Source organism: Hydra viridissima, unplaced genomic scaffold, assembly GCF_058129835.1.
Source record: "Hydra viridissima isolate aposymbiotic clone 2 unplaced genomic scaffold, HvirCarnegie_v1 scaffold_1, whole genome shotgun sequence".
Taxonomy (NCBI): domain Eukaryota; kingdom Metazoa; phylum Cnidaria; class Hydrozoa; order Anthoathecata; family Hydridae; genus Hydra; species Hydra viridissima.
Window position 1 is genome coordinate 33,883,678 of NW_028324300.1, and position 24,498 is coordinate 33,908,175.

Sequence of the window (24,498 nt, forward strand, 5' to 3'; positions counted from 1 at the left end):
ATATGTAGAACTGCTAATCACTAGTTTAGTCATATTTAAGATTATTTTGTTGAAACTTTGAGAAAAAACACTGAAGCAATAAGCAGGAGATAGTCTGTATAAAAAGATGCTGCAGAATCAGCAATAAGAAATTATAAGCTGATTTTTAACTTCCAAAAATTGTGTCAAAAAAACAGATGGCATTCAACATCATCCAGGATTTGAAAAGTTAAAAAAAGGTTTTATCATACCAAGTGGAAGCATTGGTATTTAAGGCTCCCTTAATTTGAGCTGTGTAATACATAGAGTCTATGTAAAATCTAGTGTCCTATTAGTCAGTAGAGAAGGTTTTAACAGGATATGGCTCCTGGCTACACTTACACAATTTAAATTTGATTGAAGAAAACAAAATTTTATACCCTATGCAGCTCAATCACCAGATTTCAATTCAATTGAATCTATTTAAGCTAAGATGGACAAAGAATTAGTCAAGATCCAAATAAGTTCCTTAAGCAGCTTAAAACCAGAACTAAATATCATTTACAGAAGAGTTCTAACCAAAAATTGCAACAACCTTGTTAAATCAAGGCAAAAGAGGTGCATTGCTTGTAAAAACGCACTTGGGGATATTTTTTGTACCTAGATTAGATTTGCTGCAACTAATTGATTATCCAATAGTTACACAAAAAAAAACCACACATAAATACATAAACATAAATACATAAAAACACTCCATTACATGCATTACATGCATTACATGCATTACATACATTACATACATACATACATACATACATACATACATACATACATACATACATACATACATACATACATACATACATACATACATATTGTTTTAAATGAAAATTTCTATAACTTTACAGACAACAAAAGTGAGATAGGCGTACAGTTTTTTGGCTCAAGGTAATCATCTTTTTTGTATAGAGGGCTAATATTTGCCAATCTCAAAAACTTGATTTAATGTTACACCAATTTTGGTTTGTTGTAGTTTTTATATTGATTTATGTCTTCAAGTATTATTTATACACAGACTAATACAGATTAAAATTTTTCTTAGAACTTTACTTACCTTAAGTACTTTGATATACTCATTTGTTCCCATATACATTTCACAAAGTAAATGTATGCCTAAGATTTAAAGAAATATTGCATTTTTCTTATTTTAAAAAAAAAAATTAATACTTAAAAAATTTTAATTTGTCGTTCTTATGGCTTTAAATGTAGAAAGAAAAAGCAAATGAACATAATACCTTCATAGTCCTTGATATTTGTACACAACTTATATGCAGTTTCCAGCATTTCTCTTGATCTGTCTATCAGCCCAATTTTATGATACAGCTGTATAAAAGTACAAAATTTAATTAACATGAAAATGAGTTTTACTTAACAATCCTTTATTAAAGAATTAAGTAAATATTAAGTAAATCATTATTAAGTAAAATATTAAGAAAACTGTTAAGTAAAATATTAAATTAGTAAACATTAAGTAAAATTTATTTAAATAAATCCTCATTTAACAACAGAAACTTACTTTAGAGATTTCTTTTGCAATAACCATGTAATCTTCTACAGAGGATGGATTTATTAACTACAAGTATGAATGAAGGTTTCATAAATATACAATTTTTACAAATTTAATGAATGCTTGTAATTTCAAAAACTAAAATATTGAAAATGTGTTTGATAAATGAGCAACCTGGAGCAGCTGTTTCTTATATTCAATAACTAGAAACATTAACAATTGAAAACTGAATCTTCTAACTATATTCAGTTTATAACAGTAACCTAAATAAATCTTCTAACCCTTCTAAATTCAGTTTATATTAGCTTAATTTACTATTGAGTTCAAAACCTTGCCAACATATCTCATATCAGTTCAAAACATATCTCATATCAGTTAAGTATCAAATATCAAATAAATATTAAATATCAGATAAGTATCATAAAGAGTATTATCTTTACCTTCATAATAGTAAATAGAATGTCAAGAGTTTTTCGGTAGTCTTGTTTTTCAAAGTACATGGTTGCTCTGTCCCATTGCAAACATGCATCCGTAGCAAGGACTTTGCAAGCTAAACATGATGAACAATGAGATAATTCTAGGTATATTTTGTTAATACAGTAGGAAAATACACAAAAGTAACTTTAACATTTTTTCAACTTCTTGTTATAAATTTCGATTAGTTTTGGATTCATGGACAGCAGGTTTAAAGTATCAGATATTTTTTCAGGAACTAAGAAGCATCAAAAAAGTAAAAAATGAACTTTTTAAAGTCAATTTATATTTTATATGGAATTGATTTTAATCATAATTTTGTTTTGAGTGTTATAAAATACAATTAAATGTTGTTTTTTTTAGTTTTTTTTTTTACTAAAGAAACTAAAGAAATTTTTGTTTTCATTATTTGTTCTTTTGTTTGTTTGTTTTTTAATATTTAAATTGTTCTTTTTAATTTGTTATTTTATTATTTTTTTTACTTTGTTATATTATTTTTGAAATTTTTATTTCTAGTTTTATAATTTATTTTTATAAAACCAAATTTAATAATATTTTTAATAACTTTTTTTTATGTAATATTTTTGTTATTACATAAAATTTAATAAAATAATATTTTTATGCAACTAATCATTGTAAAAAATATTATTGCTAATTTGAAAAATAAAAAATCTTCAAGTTAACGGAGGAAAGTAATCATACAACATGGATAAAGTCTCACCCATCCTGTTTCAATTTTGAAATCTACACAATAAATTCCAATTGCCAAAAAAAATTTCTCATCAAGAAAATAGAAATTCTTAAAACCTCTATCATAACATGCAAGAGCTTGCGTTTCACTTCCTTCAGCAATACATCTTTGTGCCAGGTCTCTCCACTCTTGCACATCTTTACAATCAAGAAATGCAGATACCAATGCATACTAACAATCAATAAGAATCAGTTATCAAATGTACATAAAAAAACATTCATTTATCAATGCTTACAATAATGATGCAAGCTTGAACTTTTGTTGAAAAATTAAAGAAAGTAATGAATGATTTAAAAACTAAATAATATCAAAAAATTATAATATAATTTACAATAATTTAAGTATAGCATATAGCATTCATCAACTCTTTAAATGAATCATTTTAAAAAACTATTGTACACTAATGGAAATAAATATATAAATTAGAAAGAGAAAAATGTGGAAAGTAAATGTGAGAAAAAATATATAGAGAGAATAAAGAAATATTTAGAGAGAATCCAGTGATGCAGCTGATGCAAGATCATATAAAGACTGATGCAAGCTCATAAACCAATAAAGATTAGAAAGTAATAAATATGAGGAATAACTAAATATAGGAAACAGTTAATTATAACAATTATTTATATATAAAGAACAATAAATATAGGGAATCAATAAACACTGGAAATATATTATTAGTTAAAGAAATTAAGTATATAAATAAACTAAATATAAAAATAGAAATGAACAAAAAAAATTGTGACAGGTTTCTAAAGGAAATCAATGAATTTAAGGACCTGCAATGCCATCTCCTTGTCTCCCTGTTCCTCATAGATAAAGGATAAAGTCTTAAAAGGTTCACCGCTTGATGGTACTAAGATAAAAACTTGAAAGATAAAAATTTCATCAATAACAACAAGCCCAGAGGAAATAATTTAGGATTATTTTTTTGAGTTATTTAATCTTAAATTTAAAAAAAAAAAAAATCAAACAATTTTTTGAGTTAATAAAAAACGAACCTTCTTTCACAACTTCTATACAAATTTCAGCTGCTTTCTTGAAATCTCCTTTTGCGACAAGCATATTAGCTTGACCAAGCTGCAGTCTAGCCATTTCGCTCAACTTTTGTCTAACACCATGTGCACGCTTGCGAAATTGGAAATTGTGTAAATCTTGAAAAATATCATGTTCTAAACCAAAGCAAGATTTTACTAACAAATCTACTTCATTGCTACATAATTCACATTCCATAGTTTGAAGAAAAAGTTTTTAGTTAAAAAAAGAGATGGAATATTAGGACCTAATTAAAAACGAAACACTTTTTCAAGAAACCTTTTTTGATTAAATGAAATGAACTGAAATGAAATGAGTGAAATAAACCTTTATGTTTCTTTGATTTGATTTTTTTATTTGCAGTGGAAGTTGAGATAACAGAAGGTAGTTTTATCATGAGTGGTTGGATTTCCACTCCTTGTAAAGAATCCTGTTCTTCAAAATTGTAATTGGGTACATTTGCAAATGACACTTCTCTTAATGGAGTAGTTAAAAAGTTCTTGGAATCTGCTGGAGGAATTGCTAACAAATACAAAAACTTTTTTAAGTTTTAAATAATTGGTTTATTAAGTTTATTGCATACATTATGTATAAAAAAACAACATAGAAAGTTTCATTTTAATAATTTTACTGTTTTTCAGCTCAAGTATATTTTCTCCTTCTATTTCATCCTTTTTCTTTTGACTTCTTTTTTTTTGCTTTATTTCTTGCTTTTTTTCATGCTCACTTGTAAAAATAGGCCCCCATGAAGAAAACATCGCTGATTCATCATCAGGAAACCTGCTACTTAAATTTAGACTTTCTGATGCTTCTTTCAAAGATGATACCAATGGATTGTTATCTTGCAAATCTGCGTAGTCAATATTTTGATTGCACAACCACGTTTCAAATGATATTTCTCCATTCAAGTAACGCAGAAGGTCTGGTTCAGATAGTGTTGGTACATTTTCCATGCTCCACAAAAAGTATTCAAAACCCTAAAGTTTTTAGTTCCAATTTTTCTTTAAACAAACGTGTTAAAAATTCTCAAATTTTGAAAGCAATTTCTGCATTTAAATTTGAACTCCATAAACATCTTGAAGGAGATTAAATACAAAATTATAAATTCCCTCCCCCCCCCCCATCCCAGTCATGCCATTGTTCATGAACTTAGAAATAGAAGTACTAATACATTGCAGTCTTAAATTTAAAACATTTGTTGTGAAGATATAATTAAAATAAAAAAGAATACATTTAAAAAGAAATTTTAACTGCACATTTGGTTTAAGTAACTTAAAATTTGTTTATTTAAAAATCAAGGACTTATAGCAGATGTAAAAGAAACATTTGACTCAGAAATGTCATTTAAAAATTGTTGAATGTCGGCATTTTCTATGTCCAGATCAAGGAGTGCTTGAGCAGTCTTGTTTAACCTTTAAAATAAGTAAAAAAAAAAAGAATTATCAAAATGATATTTTATCATGACTAACAAGGGTATATTTTACTATACTCTTGTTATGATAAAATTCTCAGCAACAGCTAAAATACAAAGATCATACTATAATTATTATTTTTAGTACATTTTCAGAACTTCACTCTGATTATATTATTTAACACTGATTTATCTACTTAATGTATTATTACATTTATGTATTTAAATATTTTTTTAAATTCATTAATAAATCCAAATATTTTACAATGAAGGCATTCAATTTCCTTACTTGCCTTAATGTTAATATAATAATTCACCAAGAGTTTAAAATACTCTTTAAATTTTTGTTTGAAAACGAAATATAAAGACTGTCTTTCTTTAAATTAGGAACCTTAACTAGAATGTTGAGCATAAAGTGAAAAGATTATTTCATAGCAATGGTAATTTATAAATGAAACTTTAAAATAAATAAAACTTTTATATCAACTTATGGTTTCAAAAGTAATTTATATAACCATTCAATTTGTTCTGGGCTTTGGAGACTTGCTTTAGTGATAGGCTCGTTATTTCGGTTCTGTTCTGTTATCTAAAGAGCAAAAAACAAAAAAAAAATTAATAAAACTCACCTTGAGCTAATAAAACTCACCTTCAGTTATTCTTTAACATCTTCCACTTTTACAAAAAAAACAACTTACCTTTAAAGCACGACATATTATATCCTCTGGTATACATGCAGAACGAGCAGTGTAGCAAGCATAACTATAGTTAGCATAACCATCTTTTAAATGATACAAAAATACCAGCTCACCATCATTTTCTATTATTTCCATGGTCTACACAAAAAAAGGAAATTATAAGAAATGCAGTAGAAAACATTTAAAGTTTGAAGAAAGTAGAAAATTATTATTTTAAATAGGAAATTAATATTTTTCATTTATTTACTAAAGCAACTATTATAAATAAATACAAAAAAAAGTAAGCATTTAACATTTATTACTGAATATTTTATAGTTTTAGCCATTAATTTTACAAATTTCTTTTAAGTTAAGAACTTTAAATTTAAAATAAATTGTGCCAAAAAATACAATCTTCTTCTTGATCACCTGGTATTTTATAATAGGAGAGTTAGGTAGTAGTTGTTTAATACTATGAAAATGGGTTGAAACAAGCACTGATGGGCACATCTCTTCATTGTGCAACCAGTATAGTAATGTTGAGCAAAGCAATGCCAGACCATCAATCTATGAAAAATTATTAATTCAACATTTTATTTTACAAAAATTAATTTTTTTAATAAAAAACTAAGCAAAAAAACAGTGTTTATAAATAGATTCTCGTTGCTATTAATAAAAATTCAGTGCTTTTTTTGCTAGGTCACCTGAACAAAATTTCATAAGATTTTAATTGCAGGTTTATTGAAGTAAGTATAAGTAAGTTATGTGATTTATACTTATGTTTTTAGCATTAAAATCAATAAAAGAAAGAAATATATCATTTACAGATGCTGTTCCCTTTCCAAATTCATCAATAATAACCAATGATTTTTCTGTGGCTCGATTAACTGCTGCCGAAATCTGCAATTTAAATAAAAAGATTTTTTAAAATTGTCTCATTTTAATATTTTTTATTTTAACTGACTTAACCAACTTTATTCTTTTGATAGTCATTTTGCAGGAATAAATAAAATCAAACAAGATGGAGGAAAATTTTTCCAGAACTAAACAGTTTTCCTAATAACAAACTTCTGAAATAAGATAATGAATCCTAATACTACCACTTTCTCTCCAAAAAATATTAAAGAAATATTAACAAATATTAAAGAAATCAATTTTAAAAAGTTGAAAAAGCAAAAAAAAGACAAAAAAATTTTGATAAAGGTGCTCTTTACTTGATTTAGATCAATCATAAAAGTAGATAATGGAACAGACACACTTTCTAGTGAATGAATTCTTGCATAAATAGCATCTTTAATGCTAATAATTGCTGACTCAGCAGGAACAAAACTTCCAATTTGCATTAAGTAAACAATAATACCAACCTATGAACAAATTTTCAAAACTTTATTTTTTAATATTTGTCAAAAACTTAACAATTTTAATAATAAATTTATTACATTTAAGTACATATAAAAATAAAATAAACAGCCTCAGTTGCGGCCAAGGACTGTGTTAAAAGATGAAATTAACCTGCTTCATCAAGACACTTTTCCCAGAAGCATTTGGACCAGTTAAAATTATTACTTTTCCATCAGACTTACTTAACTTTACATCATTGACTACAAACTGATTGACACACATTTCTTGGAGTGGATGCCTACAAAAAATGAAACATCAATAAGCAATATTGTAGTTACTTATGGAAAATCATTCACCACTAAATTAGTAATTTAGTGGTGAATGATTTTCCATAAGTAAATAGAATATTCAAAAGTAAATATAAGAATTACAAAAATAAAAGAGGATACCTTCCTCCTTTGATAAAAGTTACATTTTCTTCACTATTAACAATTTCAGGACATACAAAATTCAATTCTTTTGCTGCGACCGCCAATGCAAGAATACTAAAAAAAAATGAGTCACTATAAAAAAATCCCTTTCAAAGTTTTACCATCTTTGCTCTAAAATTAGGTTTTCAAATTTATTTTGAAAAGAGATTGAGATGACAAAGTAGCAGTAAGAAATAATATAAGCCAAAAGATAACTTTTTTTAAACTGCATCATTTGAAAGTTAGAACTATGGTTTAGGGTGTCTCAAAACCATTTTAAAAGAAAATAAGATTTGAAATCAAAGTCATTTCCTTTACAGTAAAAGTTTTGGCTTACTTACAATACATAAATGCTTAGTGTTTATGTTCAAACTGGGCTCAAAATTCAAATTAGCACGGCTTTTTAATAAGTTTTAAAAACTAATTAAAAAAAAAAAGGAGCACAAAGATTGGCTTTTGTTAATGTGTACATTTTACAGTTCTACAATTCTTAAGTTCCTTTAAATTGCACTTTTTAAAGGTTTTTGGTGATCTTCCATAACTTGCAGAAGATACAGCTATTGTGCCTCACATTGTTGACTAACACCAGGCTATCAACTGTGATCATAGCATCAATCAATGATGTTGCTATATGAAACCATCATCAATTTAAGTGACCTCAAAGAATGTTTGTGATATGATCTGAGATGCTCATTGGAGGTAATGTTAGCATATGTGAGCCAAGGTCTAGGGTAATATTTTTTAAAAATTTGACTTTTATTTGTTAGTTGTTTTAAAAACAGAGCTAGTGTAGCAAGCTCAGATCTAAGGTACCATGAATGTCAAATGTCTGAAACCTGACTAACAGCTGAAAATGTTCTGAAAATGGCCTTACCTATCCAGCAAGCTAAATGAATTATTCCCAGCTTTCAAATGTTAAATTCAATATTCATACCTGTATACAAGCCATCAAGGTTAAGAAATTCCTTATAGTTTAGTTTCTCACACTTGTGTGCTTCACTCAATTAATTGTGGATAAATGACTTAAGTTCATCAGATGCTGTTACTAATGGAACTCCTTGAAACTTTGCCTCTTCGTTAATAAATTTGTTCTACTTCTCTCTAAATCTTTTGAATGTAAAAATCATTAAACCTGATAACAGCTGAAAGTAGACTGTAAATTAATTTTCTGTCAACTGCTGCAAATAAATTAATGGGTCCCTACTTTTGCAGAAAAATTCTTTATCTTCCCCAATTTTTATTTTTGGCTCAGGTTGGGCATGGTTTATATCAAAATATCTTTTCTAGCTTTCATGAGTACTTGGCTAATTTTGTTATTTTTATTCTTCCTTAAGAAGTTAAAGCAATGCTTTATCAAACACCTGTACTCCTGGTACAGCCCCTCTATTTTAATCAAAATATGCTTTGTATGGTAGCAAGGTCTTTCACTAAAAACTTCATTAACTGGTCCTAAACTGCAGAGGCACTTTCACAAATTGGAATATATTTTGATTAATGGTAATATAAAAATTACATATCATATCTCAGTCTGATGTTGTTGTTGAGCACCAGTTAACTGTTCACATTGGAAACCAATTAACCAGAGGAAATTACTGCTTCTGGTTGTATGAGTGTCAAAAGGAGATTTGTGGTTGTTGAAATGTTGTTCTGTGCCATCATATTCACTTTTGAGGAGGTTACACATCTCAACAAATTAAGCTTGGATGTCATGGGCCACCCCTAAACCAATTCAGATAGGAATTTTGAGTTTTCTCATTATTTATCCAAAGAAATATTTTTAGGTAGAGACTCGACAATTTTGAAAAATTGTTTTTTTTTGGACACTCTGCTATGATTTTTATAGGACAGAGTTTTTCTTTATCATATCTGGGTCATTGCATTTTATTAGTAAATATCAGTAACTATTTGCAATAATCTGTACTTTCTTTTCAATACAAAATGTATAATATGGGACATCTGTACATCAGTTTTATAATTCATTAAATTCTTTTCTTTTTTATTCAAAGCAATCCTTTGTTTTCAAAATGTTCTTCTTAAAAATATTGTTAGACAACAACCACTATTTCGTTTTCAACTTGCAATAAACAAGTCGTCTTAAATTTTATTAATTACATCAGATTAAAACACGAAAACCACAAGGAGGAGTAGTAAACAACAGCAATCAATGACTGCAGTTCTGAATGAAGTATGGTACAAATTTTAACTAAGTTTATAACTAATTTCTACATTTTTTTTTAAAAAAAAAAGCCATAACAGTAGAATAAAATTCATTTTAACAAAAATTCTAAAATAAAACTTAAAGAAAATCATCCATAAAAGATTACCAATCTAACTCTGCAGAGAATTCCACAACATTTATTAGTGTACCAGTGTATTCAAGGACGACGTCTTGTAGACGGTGCATTATAGCTGTCTCATGATCTAAAAAAATTTCATTAAAAATTTCTTCAACATAAGTTTTTTGCTTATATACAATTTTGATAAAAAGAAATATAAAAACTAATTTTTTTATTTTTTAAATATTTATTTGGGACTACGTTTTTAAAAAGGTTTTTTTTTTTTTTTAAAGTGGAATTTAAATGGAGATTTCTTGCAAAGATACATGTGTGTACTTCAAACTTTAGTTAACAAAAATGATGCTCATCAAAAATTGAAAGCAGAAAAGTGTTGCCAAATATTTATTTTCCCAATTGCTAATACAGGAGTTTGAATTTATCTCAAAAAGGAACAACCACTTGGTATTTTTTTTATTCATCAAAATTTATTTCTTTTTACTTCCTCTTTACTTAACCATTTTAAGCTTTAATATACAAAGGTATAAATGTAACATTTATAAATACTTTCATCAACACTATCTTCAAAGTATAAGTTGACTTATGCTTCTCATATTCACAATATGAGAAGCATAAGTCAACTTATACTTTGAAGATAGTGTTAAAGAAAATTTAATAAGATTTATTTTGATTTTAAATTTAATTTAAATCTTAAAAAAGATAAACAAGTCCACAACATTGTATACAGACACTTTTCTAATTAAATTGGTTTTTAAATTAAGATAAATTTTTCCTCATTTTTCTTTTCTTTTTTTAGTTTTTACAAAGCTGTAAAAAATTAATTTTTTTAACCACAAAAATTTTGCTTTCAGTTAACTTCTGAATCACTGCTCCTTTAATTCTTTTTTTTTTTTTTTTTTTTTTCCAAAATGAAATGGGCTTAAGAGAATGGTAAAAATGGTTTAAGCTAATAATAAAATGGTTTCAAACTCTTCAAGTTTAAACCTTTAATAAGTTTTTATTAAGTCAGTATTAGAGCTCAGTTTTTGATTATTTACTTTGCAACTAGATTAAAAAGAAAAAAATTCAGAATAATTTTTATAACAAAATTCTAACTAATAGAATTCAAATAATTTGCTGTTTGTAAAATACAAACCATGTTTAAAAATTGTAAGCTTCAATGATTAAAATCAGAAATAAATATCTTTTTTAGAAATTGAGTAAAATTAAAAATAAAATTATTGTTAGTACACAGAAGCATAACAAATAAAAAAAATAAAACTTGATTAAAATGTGAATTTCTTTTCTAATGTCTTTTTTTAAAAAAAACTTGATTAAAATTATCTTTAATTTCTATTGTCTTTTTTTATACTAAAAACCACTTGAAAAGACCTACCTCGAATTTCACACTGGATGTCTCCCACTTTTAAATCTAACTCTATAAAAACAAAACCACATATTTAAAAAAAGTTACAATATATTACTAATAACATTTTTTAATGAAATATGAATTACCCTGCAGGTAATGTTTAGAAGCTTTGCAAAAAATATCTAAAGACTTTGATGGGGTGAAATATTTTGCTACACACAATTTCTTAGCACATTTTTTGCTGGAGTCAATTTATTTAAACATTTACAAAGGGAATTTTTTTTGTTTTGCCAAACTGATTCAAAATAACTTAGACTTTAGATTTGTTATCAAACTTGAATGATGTATGTTTGAAGTGGGGCAGAATGAAAAAAGTTAATGTTTTTTTTTATATCTAGACAACTAAAAGCTTTTGAGTTAGGTAGACCAGTAAAGTTTATCATATTGTCTTAGGTTTCTTTATTAACTCAGTAATCAAATATGGCAAGTGTTCAAGTGCTTCTGAAAAATATATTTGATGCAGATAAAACATTTTGTTTAGAGGTTTTTTGATTATTTTCTCTGGGTTTTTGTGAAGTCTAGAAGCATTAGCCAGTAGCAGAAATATTTTAGGGTACTCCAGCTCCTTTAAAAGCAGTGAATTTCAGCTTTTTGAAAAGATAAATACTTAGCCATCTATCTGGCAGTATGTAATGCTCTCAATCTAAAGATTCCATTATCTATGAGGAAAATATGACAAAGTTCAAGCAGTTCTCTGTAATCCTGTTGAACATGTGGCTAGTGCTTGCATGTAGAAAGTTTTCACTGACACAAAGTTTACTTTATTTATGAAAACCACTTGATGAACTTTCTTTCCAGGCCACTTGATAACTCAGGAACAACAAAATATAACATAATACTTTTGACAGCATTATCTCAAACATGCAATGTGACAAGCAATCCAAACAAGCTCTTTCTGGAAAGTTCTCTCAATAAATGAGTATGAACCTATTCACCCGGTATTGGAAGCTATTGCATTGAAAACTAATCCTGGAATCGGAAATTTGAGCTGCTAGTCATCCAATGAATGTAAGTTTTGATTTCCTTGCTCCTCTTCTGTACCCTAGTTGATTTTGGGATCAGCAAGCAGTGAATTATAAAAGTTGATATTGCCTTAATCTTTCCATGAGAAAGCAATTTTGGTTGCAGCTGCACTGTATTTGAACACGGTGTCTCTTTTTTGTAATTTAAATGTTCAGACTTTATAATCAAAAATACTGGTAAAAATGTTGTGAAAAAAATTAATATTAAATAGTTGTAAATTGCTAAATATTTTGCCTTGTAAAATCAGTCTTTAGTCTTACAAAATTTGAGTTTTTAAAACGAATTCCTATACAAAAAAAAAACAAACTATTTTAAACTCCTAAAAATTATTTTTTTAAACTCCTAAAACTAAATAAAGAGAATCAACCTTCAGTTCCTGAAGACTTGTAATAAACTGCTTCTTCTGTGGCAAACTATAAATTTTGATAATACATTTAAAAAGTTACATAGAATTAAACACACAAATAAATTAACAAAACTAGATTTAGTCTGAAGAAGAAAATTCCATTAAGTTAGGTAATATATTTGTATTTTTATTATTTTAAAACATTGTAGTTTAAATCAAACTGAAAATAATAAGCAAGTACTGTTTTTTAACACAAACCTTAAGTTGTAAACCAATATATCTCTAATACTTACTAAAAATAAACTAAGAAATCATTTTTATGTCTAGAAACTGACAAGATATTCAATAATAGCATAAGTTTGTTGCAAGCAAAAAAATTGGAATTTCCATGTGTTTGTGTCAATTCATGAAATATTTGGATTATGTAAGGCAAAAAGTTTTTACTTGTAAAATCTAGAACATTCTGTAACAGTAACACTATAATAAACTTTTTGTTATTACTACTTGTTATAGCTTGATAATACCCAGGGAAGAAGAAACTAATGATAAATCTAATATAATACAAAAAGATTATAAAAAAACAATTATTTGAAAGTTACAAACAAAAAATTATACCCTAAAATCCAAATTCTTATCAACTTCATAATTGTGAGTCTGCTTCATTTCTTCAGTTAATGGTATATTTACTAGATACCCAAGCTAGAAATAAATTATTGAATTGGTGAAGGGGTAAAAGGATTGTTAGACTCAGAATGAATTTATGGTAATGATGTTAATTTTTGACTCAGAAAAAATTCATGGTAATGATGTTAATTTTTGCTATGTAACTGTTTCATAAAACATTTTTCTTTTTCTTTACAGATTAACATGAGAATATTCACCTGTGGCAGATAAGTGACACTGCATTTCGTGATGCTTTCACTCAATTTATTAAGTTCTTTATGGGCTACTTGTGTCATTAGGAATGGAATGCCATCAAAAGTTTGCTTTTCTTAAAAATAAAAAAAATTAATTAAGTAAAATAATAAGATAAATGAGCAAATCAAGTTTTCAGAAACCTAAGGGACTAAAAATTAGGCAAAACAAAATCATAATTACAACTATTTACAGATAAAAACCAGAGAAATGATTTTTTATCTTTTAGCATCTATTAGTAGTTAACAAGAGTAATGGAATTAATAGCTACACTTAAAATTTTTTTTTTTTTAAAAAAAAAAAAAAAGAAAAAATTTTGATAAAATTTACTTTCATCTAACTGAGGGTCCAGTCCTTCCTTAACTACAAAATGGTTGACATACAATGACTCTTCAAAATCAATCTGATATATATTTAAAAAAATATGACTACACGGAGATCAAGATTACAATTACAACTATAATAAAATTTATTTAATATAAATTTTATATAATATAAATTAATTTTAAAGTTAATACTAACAATTTGTTTCATGAGGTTAGCAATATGAAGTAGCTTTTCAGTGAATGTTTCACACACTTTATAGACAACACTAATATCTTGTGGCAGCCGCTTACATATGTCTGCTATACAGACTGAGTTGAACAACGTCTGAAAAATCAAATAATTTAATTTTGTGAAATATGAGTTCAAACTAAAAACCACTCACAAAAAAAAAAAAAACAGCTGGACAAATTTTCTTTATGATTAACTGTAAAAGGAACAGTGAATAATCTTAAAAACTGAAACTTAAACACCACGTATGATTCTTATTGTATGCAGCACTTAAAATCTTAAATTTGTGAATTTTATCAAATTAATATTTTTCATCAAATCGCTAAAATTCAAAAATTTAACGTTTTAAAACACACAATTAAATTCAAATCTTAAAATAAAATTTATTTAAGACTATTTTATTTTTGATTAACTTTAAAAAATTTAGAACATTTATTTTTAGTAATTAATTTTACTTTCAAATATTTTAATGGTTTTTGTGATTAAATACTTTAATACAAAAAAAAAAAAAAGATTTGCATTTAATTTCTTTTCTTATTGCTTCTTATTTTTGTTATATGTAAGAATTGCAATTTATGTAAGACTTTTAAGAACAGTTAAATGTGTAAAAATAAATCAATGAGCTCATATCTGAATTTAACATAAATATTTACAACTTGGTTTAAAACAACAAATTTCTTTCAAAAACTCAGGTTGTATCTGGAAATACAAACTTTGTATAGGGTTTGCCAGTCATTCAGTGAAACAGCTGCAGTTTTCATTTTTGATAAAATTCTCTAAAAAGATAGTTGACTTTAGCAAATACATTTCATGCTTAGTGGAATCATCAGCCATGAAATGTAGACAAGAATAAAAATAAAATGTAAAAAAATTACAAAATTTTCAGTGCAAGGAGATCTGACAAAAAAAAAAAAGAATTATTTGCCAAGTTTCCCATGTCAAACTGGGGATGAAGAAACTTGTTTTTATTCTGCACTTGCGAATCAATTTGTTCTTTGTACTTCAGCAAGTTGCTGTGCTTTTAAATTATGATTTTATACTTTTTTTTAAGACATAAATAAGTTATATGAATTATTATAAACAACTTCATGTAAAAACTCACCAGAATGTTTTTAGTATTTTTCAATGCATCTTGAAGTGCAACAACAACTTCAATATTGCGTGAATTAGCAAAAAAACTCACAGCTTTTAGCCTATTTTGAATAAGTAAAATGTCCTTGCTGGGCCGAAGAAACCAGTCACGAAGTAATGCAGATCCTTGTTGTGACTTTGTCCTATTCATAATGCCTAAAGCAAAATTTGGGAAAAGTCAAATTTCCAAGCCATCTAACCAATGTGATATTTAATATATATATAGCATAAAGCAGAATTACTAAATGTTTTACCTTCTACTCATGACCTTCATAATTTAAAAATTGATTTTGCTTGAGCAAATTAGCTTACATAAACTTCGTTATACAAAATTATGTTACTTACCAAATAAAGAGAGACCCTCCTTAGCACAAGAGCCAGATTTATACACCGAAGGATGTAATTCTTTTTGGAAAATCTGCAAAGCTGAGAACACATGATCTTCAATTAACATCAAATTATTACTAAAAAAAAAGTAAGTTTAGTTTTCATTACTAAAAAAAAGTTTAGTTTTCATGGAAACCCTAACAAAATGAACATGAAAATCATCAAGTTGCTCAGAGAAAATTTATCAACTCATTCATTAAAGTAATAATAAGATAAACTTCTTTATACTTACAATAAAACCAAAATATACTTTATTAATTAAATAAATGCAACATTTCTGAATATTCATTTTGTTTACTTAGAGACTTAGAAACAAAATTGCACATGAAAGTTCCTTAGATGAGAACCACTACAAATATTTTTACAAAAATATTTTTTTTGAGAATTTTTGTAATTTTTGTTTTTTGTAGAAATTTTTATCTTTCATTGTAGAGGATCAAAATGTAATTATTTTTAAATGTAATTGTAATTACAAATTTATTTTTAAAAAAAAACTAAATTGAAAATGATTAAAACTTAACCTTTTCTGATTTGGCTAAATTTAATTGTTATAAATCATAATTGTTTTAACCCTTTGAATACATAGATATTAAAGTTTGTCTATTCTATAGTGCTAATACAATATAACGTTAAAACCTCAACTTACACTTTTTTACATAGTGTAAAATAAAAACTAAAGCATACTTTACACTACTAAAAAAAAATATTTTTTTTAGTAGTGTAAAGTATGCTTTAGTTTATATATATATATATATATATATATATATATATATATATATATATATATATATATATATATATATATATATATATATATATATATATATATGTATATATAGCATACATGGATACAGTTTTCAAATACAAGATAGGTATTTGAACTCCAGCTTCTAACTCCAATCCAACTCGTGTTTGATCTAGATATTTCAGGAGAGCACCTGTGGCAGCAATCTACAAATTTGTGAAAAAAAACAACTAAAAAAATGATCTGGTATCTAGGAAGTCCCCATATTTGTGAGAATAGTTAATAAAAATAACATATACCAGGAAAAAATAACATACACGCAAAAAATATTATATATGGGAAAAATAGCATACATAGGAAAGAAATAACATACATGGAACTATAACTTGAGACATAAAAAGATGCTTATTTACAGTTACAAAAAAATTATATTCCACCAAAGCATACTAACCATACTTGTGTTATCAAAATTAAGAAGTGATGAAAAATATATCATTCGGTGTTCATCATCTGAATTATTTGATAGACCTGAGAGACCATTTATAGCAAGTATCCGTCGTTTGCAAGATTCAAATGCTAAAATAGCAAAGAGGAAATGACTTACTGATAACATTTTTAAAGTATCTATTGTATGCAAATTGAATTTGTAAAACTCAGTTATGAAATTTTAAACTAATCAACACTATTAGTCAAAAGTTTAAGAATACTTAGAGATACCTGTAAATACTTATAAATCAACTTGAAAGTAAAATTATTTTGAGCCTGCACAATTATATGAGTAAGAAATTGTAATGAGCTGCTTCTTTTTTTTTAATATGAAAAAAAATCAATGTGCCTAAATGTGTGTAGATGTGCCCAAAACATATACCATCATTTTAAAGTTAAACAATGCTTTGCTCTTCTTTTGATTTCTTTAGAGCAAGATGCAATAAATTTGGAAAAAGTTAGAACGATATTTTATTTTTTCATTCAGAATATTTTCCCAAACTAACTTGAAAGTTTAATGAAAAATTTGGTTAGACATTGGTAGTAGGGTATATTTTTTATTATTGTAATATTATTTTTTAATAGAATATAAGTAGACTTTAACAAATACTCATCTGCTTTTGTTAATTTGTTACAATGTTTTATTTATTTCCCTATTGGTCATAACTTTTATCTGGCTATAATCAGCCAGCAATTTTAATGTAGAAACAGTTTTTATCATGTTATTTTATGCTGAATGCAGGCAAAATGAATGCTCAAAACAGAACATATTTAACTGTTGAAACAAAAGAGTGCCAATAAATTTTTATTCAAGCTGAAAAACTGTTCTGGAGAGAAATTAGCTTAACAATATGAGGAAATTGCTAAAATGGTCAGCATATTACCTTGATGGAAGAATACAAAAAATAATTTTTTTGAATCATTCAAAAATGAAAATCCAAATACAATTGATATTGATCTTGCTGATCACCTGGATTTGTTACTAGTAACACAAAACTATAGATTTACTTTATACTGATATGTCAAATTTTCACATCATCCAAATTTTCAGTATTTTAAGTTCAAAAAAGAGATTGCAAGACCAGTGTTACATCTATACACCATGAATAAAATAAAATTTAAAGCAATCTATATAAAAACTATTCTTTATGTTTTTGACTAAGAAATTTTACATGTGAACTTAAATCAACTGTTAAATATGCAAAATTACCTTTTAAAAAAATTTAAAGCTTGACATTTTTTTTGCTTAAGGACAGTAGAGATTGGCAAAAAACAAATAAAGAAATAAAAACTTAGTGGGAAAAAAAAAAAAAAAGCACTTGGTGAGCAGAAAAAAATGGTGCTTGGTGTGAAAATCTTATTAGGCTTATTAGTTGACATAAAATCTTTTTTCAACTCCTCCAGATTGAGCTCTGCCTCAATTGAAGATAATAATTTAATCAAGAATTAACAATATGCAAATCAAGAAAAACAAATTCCACTATCACCATACCAACGCTTAAATCATTATCCTGAAATACTATAGCAAGGATGTTAACAAGGATATTAATGAGGATGAATAATTTCACAAAGACATTAAAATTATCCAACTGAAATATCAGAGTCAGATTGTAAGGTAATGGCAAATTATTGTTAGAGTTTAAAATAAGAATAAAAATAAAAAATAAAAAAGTCAAAATCCTTATATTGAAGAAAATAATAAAATGTAAATTTTCAGACATTTAAATTTACAGTTTTTTTAAAAAACATCATTCCTAACATAAAGTAAATGATCTCATATAACAACATTGGAAAAGATTTTTATTCTGAATATTCCCCATGAATTTTCTCCAATTCTTATAAAGTATTTTCTGACACCTACCAAGATAAACCCAATTCTTCTGTTTGATGTAAAAATATAGAAAAACTTAATTTCTGTAAATGGCACACAATATTCTTTTGTCTCTAGTTAAGAGTGAAACTGTACAAAAGAACAATGGCTGCTTTCAAAATTGTATACCCATAAAATTGTTTAGGAAAATAACTAACAACTTAGGCAAGTGATTTGATAGAACAAAAAACAAGCCAATTTTGTTTATTATTCTATTTTTAACTAAACTATTTTTTCCCAAAATGGTCATGGCAACATGATTTTACCCTCCATGTATCAATTTTAATATTTATTGAGACTTTTGAGTTTCAAAACTTCCAATCTGTAACATGGCTTTTTCTACCACATTACCATGGTTGCATGAATAATATAATGGATATCTTAAGTAATTTCAAAAATATTATGAGAATGAATACAAAGTCTCATTACAAATTTTTTGAATAAAGCAGTCTTATACTAATACTTACATGATCAAAATATAAAATAACAAAGCCTAAACTAAACAGATTAATGAACACCTATATTTAAACAGCTATACCAAAAAAATTGCTTGGAAGTACATCTAACTTTAAATTAGTTTCTCCATTTTGATCACCTTGTTCTAAAAAAATTAACATGTAAATATTTTTTAAAAGTAAAAAAAAAAGATAAATAATTACAAATAACTTTATATCAAATATTAGTTAATCATGCTAACCTTTCTTCAAAAACTCAATAAAAGACTCTTTCTGTTTTGAACTTGTTACTACACAGCTAGGCTCAACTTGAGATAGCACTTTTTAGACAAAAAATGAACTCAAATTAAAAACCAATAAATTTCAAAACTTTCTAGAATTTGCTGAACTCTTCTTACTCTGATTTTCTAATAAAATAAAAAAATTCAGTTTAGCAAAATTAAGACATGTAAACTTTAGACGTACAATTATGAAGGAAAAGATGATCTTGTGATTCAGCAACATCAGGGATCATATAAACAATTGATGTCTCTGTACTGTAGTAAGCTGCACCTAATCGAAAGCCAAACATCACAACAGACATGAAAATCTAAAAAAATAGTTCAGAAACAACTTTAAATAACATATTAAAAAAAAGGTTTTATGCTAGAACAAATGGCAGATATAAGACATGTTTGCATATTAATATAAACATCTTTTCAACTTAACTCAAATTAAAGAATACAATTTTCTACTTTAAAAACTTCAAACTTAATTATGGCATTACATTTTATCCATACCAAAGAAACCACTTAATGAACATTTTCTAATCTTTTTTTATAAATATATAATCTCAAAATGCTATTTTGAACACACATAAATTAGAAGCATAAAGTTGTTTTATTTACACAAGAAAGAATGTTAAAAAAACTGCTATTGATTGAAAATGTCTTTAAAATATATATATTTAGATCATAGGCTCAGATCCTTAGCACCGGGACAGTAACTCTATATCCAGACAATTGGCAAAGAAACAACTCAAAAACCACAACAAGCTACTTAGTTAATAAAGTTTTCTGTTCATAAATGGCTATAATTTGATAGATTTTTTGATTATAATGCATTTTACCATTTAAGAGGAATACATGAGTTTTTTACCATTTGTCTGGATGTAGAGTGACTGTCCACATGCTAGAAGGCTAACTATAGAAGCAAGTCTTCTGAAAAAGGTTATGGCCAAATTTTACTATTCAGAAATGAAAAATTGTTACTTGTTGTTCTCACTCTTTCTCATACACATGTACATGCACAAAAAAAAAAAAATTAAAGAGTCTTAAAAATTTTTTGGATAAACAGACTCAAAGAAAAAAGTTTACTTGTTTCTGAGGTTCATCTTGATCAATTCTTTCATGGCTATCATTTAAAAAACCACCATCAGCCATCTCATCATTACTTTTATTTCTAACTCCTGCGATTGGCGAAGCTGATTCACAACTTTGTGAAAATACTAGAGAAGTTTTTTTATTTGCTTGCTTTTTAACTAAATTTCTCCCAAGATCGCTTTCTTCTATAGGATTTCTTACGTCTAATTCAACATCACTCCTAGTTTCCATATTTCTTGTTGTGTTTTTAATCTAATTTTCATCTGATCTTTTTATCCATCCTTCATGCTTTTCTATCTGAGATATTATTTACATTAAAAATGCACTAAACATAAATTGCAAATTATAAAAAACAAATATAATTTGAAAATATGAGATGTTTAACAAATGCTATTACTATTAGACGTAATTGAACTGAATGAATATTAACTAGTGCAATTACATCTTATATAGTTAGTAAAGGCTTGTTTATTAGCTTTTCAAGACTGTCTAGAAATCGTATTTTGCGGGAAAAATTTTCAAAGCAACTTAATTACATTTTTGAAGTTCTATATAAATAAATCGCGCGAGATGCTGTGCCAAAAAACAAAAGCAAATTGACAAAAATATCGAAAAGCATCAGCTTTGAATCATTTCTGAATTCTTTTTTTAACCAATAATAGAAAATATCTCTGTGGCCTATAATTTTGTAAGTTTCTTCTCGCTTTGTTTATTAATGTAAATCGTAAAATTCGTTAACGGTATCATTAGTCAGAACTATTTCAAACTATATCGTAGATCGCTTTGATGAGTAGGTTGAACAATTCCATCGTTCAACAAGACCTTGTTAAAAAAAGTAAAAGATACTTTTGATAGAAATCCGAAGATTTCTGTTCGAACTTTAAATAAATAATTTATATAACAAATTTAATAAACTTAAGGCAAGTGCTTCCACCTAACAAAAAGTTAAGAGAAATTGTGGCTATAAATCTTATAAAAAGAAAAAAGTTCCTCGTCGTGAAGAAAAACAAGAAAATATTGCAATTCGTCATTCAAAGCTGCTTAATAAAAAATTGAGTGCTAAAAAATCTTGTTTGATTATGGATCAAACTAAACTTGATTATTGATGATTAAATTTTTTGTGCTGCATATTTCTGATCTCTTCCAGGACAGCAGTATTACTTAGCAATTAATTGCAAAAAATTGAATTCTAAATATAAATGCATAGGAATGCAAAAGTTCGTTAAAAAATTTTTAGTTTGGCAAACAATTTGTGAATGTGCTGAAAAAAGCTCTTGCTTGCGACTACGGTTACGATTAACACCGAATTAAAGATCTCAAATGGGTAATCCATTATTTTAGCCAGATTTAGCATCATGTCACTACGCTGGGACAGCTTTAAACTGGGTTAGAGAACATAAAGCAGATTTCGTTTAAAAACACTGCAATCCAGAAAATTGTCCCGAATTACGTTCAATCAAAAGATATTGGGTCGTTGTCAACGGAAAACTGAGGTTCAATATAAAAGAAGCTAAAAACATCCAAGACTTCAAAATAGATTAGAGCGACTAAGAAAATCCTGCCGAAGATCGTGCAAAAGATGATGTCGAGTGTAAAACGCAAAGTGCTTGCTTTCTCAAGTACACAACTTAACAAACTTACTTAAGTAAAATTTAAGATTAGTAATATATATACTTTCAAAATATATAACATTCAATATCGAAATACTATAGTTAAGTAAATATCCTTTAAAACATCCGCGAGGATTTTTTCTGGTACATGTCTTATTATTTATTTACTTATCTCAACTTTTTTAAAAGTCTGTTTTTTGGGTGTTACTATATAAATATTTTGAAATTCTAGTTTTATTATGAAAATAATTTAATTCTAATGTTATACTTGTATTTTCTTTATCTCTTTTTTTGCTTATTCATATTAGGTCATTGCGTTTTCTTTGTAAATCACTGTTTGCAATGACCTGTGTCTTATAAGGTGAACAAATGCAGGGATCGGACTTTTACGAAAATAAACATTTAGAAACCGATTCTTGGTCGTTTATCCACCGTAAATAGTTCAATTTTACATATCGTATCTTTAGTGTTTTAGGTTGGAATTTATAGAAACACAAAGGGAACTTTTTTGTTTTTTCAACGCAAAGTAAAATCTTGGCTTTAAAAGTTTGGAGTCAAATGCGTTTTTCAAGGGAATGGCATTAATGATCATTAGTAATATCCTAGCGATGCACAATCGGAGGATGCACAATGGGGCGATGCACGATGGAAAGATGCACAATGGGACGATGCACAATGGGAGGAGTCTTGAAAAACCTGCCCAAAAGTCGAAAAATCAGTAGAATCACATGAAAATTTTTGTACAATATGTTTTTGAATCATGAAATCCGAGTTTGAAATTAGAGTTCCAATATTCAATATAAAAAAAAATCAACAAATATTCATTTGAACATAAGTTTTTTGAGAAACTTAATTTCAATGTGGCATTTAAATTAGACAAGTTAATGTGGCAAACTTCAAATGAGCTAGAAACTATTAACAGGCTAGTTGTTGAGAGGTCCAAGTTAAACTTTTAGCAATACTTGCAGCATGGCCTGCTCCGGAAGCTTAAAGAATCGTTTGAGTTGTAAGCATAGCAGCCGAGAGAAATTTTGGGCCCTGGGAAGTTTTCTTAAGGGGCCCTCATTATGATCAATTATATACCCAGGACCAAAAGACGTGTGCTCTGGTCATTGAAAGTTAAAAATAAAAGTTAATTAACTCTTTTAAAAGTCAAAACTATTTAAATCTTTTGAAAATTACTTTAAAAAATTGTTTGTACCTACACGGGGCCCCGGGAATCTTCCCCGTCCACCACCACCACCGCCCCCCTCTCGGCGGCCATAGTTGTAAGTGCTAACTCGGATGAATTTAATATGGAACACATTTCCTCAGTTTTTCGGTGTTTCATTCAATCTCATGCTTGATCAAAATTTCATTTTTTTTCGGTTACTGTCATTCCATTTTAATTCTAACTTTGTCAAGGTTTCTTCAGTTTTTTCCTAGTATCTATTGGAACCTGGATTGCTGGTTATTTTAATCTGAAGATAATCGTTTTCTCAAACTTTCAAGAATTTCCAGACAATTACTTTGTCAAGAAATTCTTTGTGATCCTTAGAATATAAAGGTATTGAATTAAAAAGGTCTTAATTACATAGTTTTATAGAACTATAGTTTAAAGCTAAACAAAAAGTAACCCTTGCTATATCATTTCAATGCCAAAGAGAAATGTGCGTATTTTTGCATATACAAACAATATATAAATTTTTTCTTTTCTTTTTCCTTTTTAGTTTACAATTATTAATCGTAATACAACAATATAACAATACATAAACTTGGTATCTGAAAGAAGATCCAAAAGATCTTGTCGTCAGAACCATATAAAATATATCAAACGTGTATATATAATAAAATAAAAATACAATTGATTTAATAACTAGTAACAATGTAGAATTAACAAAAACTGAAAATAATACTACAAATTATCCAGAGTGAAATAATTTTTCATTTCAAAAATATTTATATATATTGCCAGTAGAAAGAAGATAGTTTTTTAATTTAGTTTTAAAAACTGAAAATGAAATTGACAAATCAAAATTTGGAACAACAATTTTGTTCCACAAATATGGTGCTCGATAGTTTATGCAAAATTGATTAAACTTTGTTTGACTAAAGGGTTCAAGTAATAAATTATTATTTCGTAAAGGATATTTGGTTATAGTTTTATGGGTAAAAAGATCTTTAAAAATCGACAATGGTTGTTCACTTTTACAACGAAACATAAAACATAAGATATTATAGACATTAAGTTCGTA

General features: G+C 26.9%; 2 protein-coding genes across 9 annotated transcripts in view; both read right to left on the reverse strand.

Annotated features, from left to right (window-relative positions):
• The window catches only part of LOC145192116 (general transcription factor 3C polypeptide 3-like), an 11,564-nt gene extending 6,581 nt beyond the window's left edge, over window positions 1-4,983 (reverse strand). The window contains exons 1-9 of one of the 2 annotated variants that reach the window (XR_016450613.1): window positions 4,414-4,868; window positions 4,110-4,304; window positions 3,749-3,919; window positions 3,527-3,603; window positions 2,807-2,921; window positions 1,966-2,075; window positions 1,535-1,591; window positions 1,254-1,341; window positions 1,073-1,131 (exon numbers count right to left, since the gene is read on the reverse strand). Coding sequence is in view for 1 of the 2 variants with exons in the window: in XM_090081355.1 (XP_089937481.1) it covers window positions 1,073-1,131; window positions 1,254-1,341; window positions 1,535-1,591; window positions 1,966-2,075; window positions 2,807-2,921; window positions 3,527-3,603; window positions 3,749-3,919; window positions 4,110-4,304; window positions 4,414-4,735 (1,194 nt within the window). In the remaining variant the exon portion in view is untranslated. Of the gene's footprint in view, window positions 1-1,072; window positions 1,132-1,253; window positions 1,342-1,534; window positions 1,592-1,965; window positions 2,076-2,806; window positions 2,922-3,526; window positions 3,604-3,748; window positions 3,920-4,109; window positions 4,305-4,413 lie in introns of both variants that reach the window. The other variant, XM_090081355.1, reaches the window with a different exon arrangement.
• On the reverse strand, window positions 4,977-20,987 carry LOC145192119 (mutS protein homolog 5-like). 7 transcript variants are annotated; one of them, XM_090081369.1, is made up of 24 exons: window positions 20,649-20,987; window positions 19,759-19,882; window positions 19,536-19,613; window positions 19,377-19,439; window positions 16,934-17,058; window positions 16,582-16,688; window positions 15,696-15,814; window positions 15,322-15,506; window positions 14,933-14,995; window positions 14,187-14,315; window positions 13,995-14,067; window positions 13,631-13,740; window positions 13,365-13,448; window positions 12,771-12,816; window positions 11,348-11,389; window positions 10,003-10,099; window positions 7,658-7,753; window positions 7,380-7,506; window positions 7,082-7,231; window positions 6,693-6,767; window positions 6,297-6,434; window positions 5,889-6,026; window positions 5,709-5,779; window positions 4,977-5,194 (listed from the first exon to the last, which is right to left on the reverse strand). In XM_090081369.1, exons 1-24 carry the CDS (start codon window positions 20,883-20,885, stop codon window positions 5,077-5,079), a joined length of 2,595 nt encoding a protein of 864 aa, XP_089937495.1. In that variant the 5' UTR covers window positions 20,886-20,987; the 3' UTR covers window positions 4,977-5,076. The 7 variants fall into 7 exon arrangements, 6 of the variants coding, with proteins under 6 accessions (XP_089937495.1, XP_089937502.1, XP_089937529.1 ...); XM_090081376.1 differs by having other exon boundaries at window positions 19,759-19,845; window positions 20,649-20,781; XM_090081403.1 differs by lacking the exon at window positions 19,536-19,613 and having other exon boundaries at window positions 16,939-17,058; window positions 19,759-19,845; window positions 20,649-20,981.
• Window positions 20,988-24,498: the final 3,511 nt, after the last annotated feature.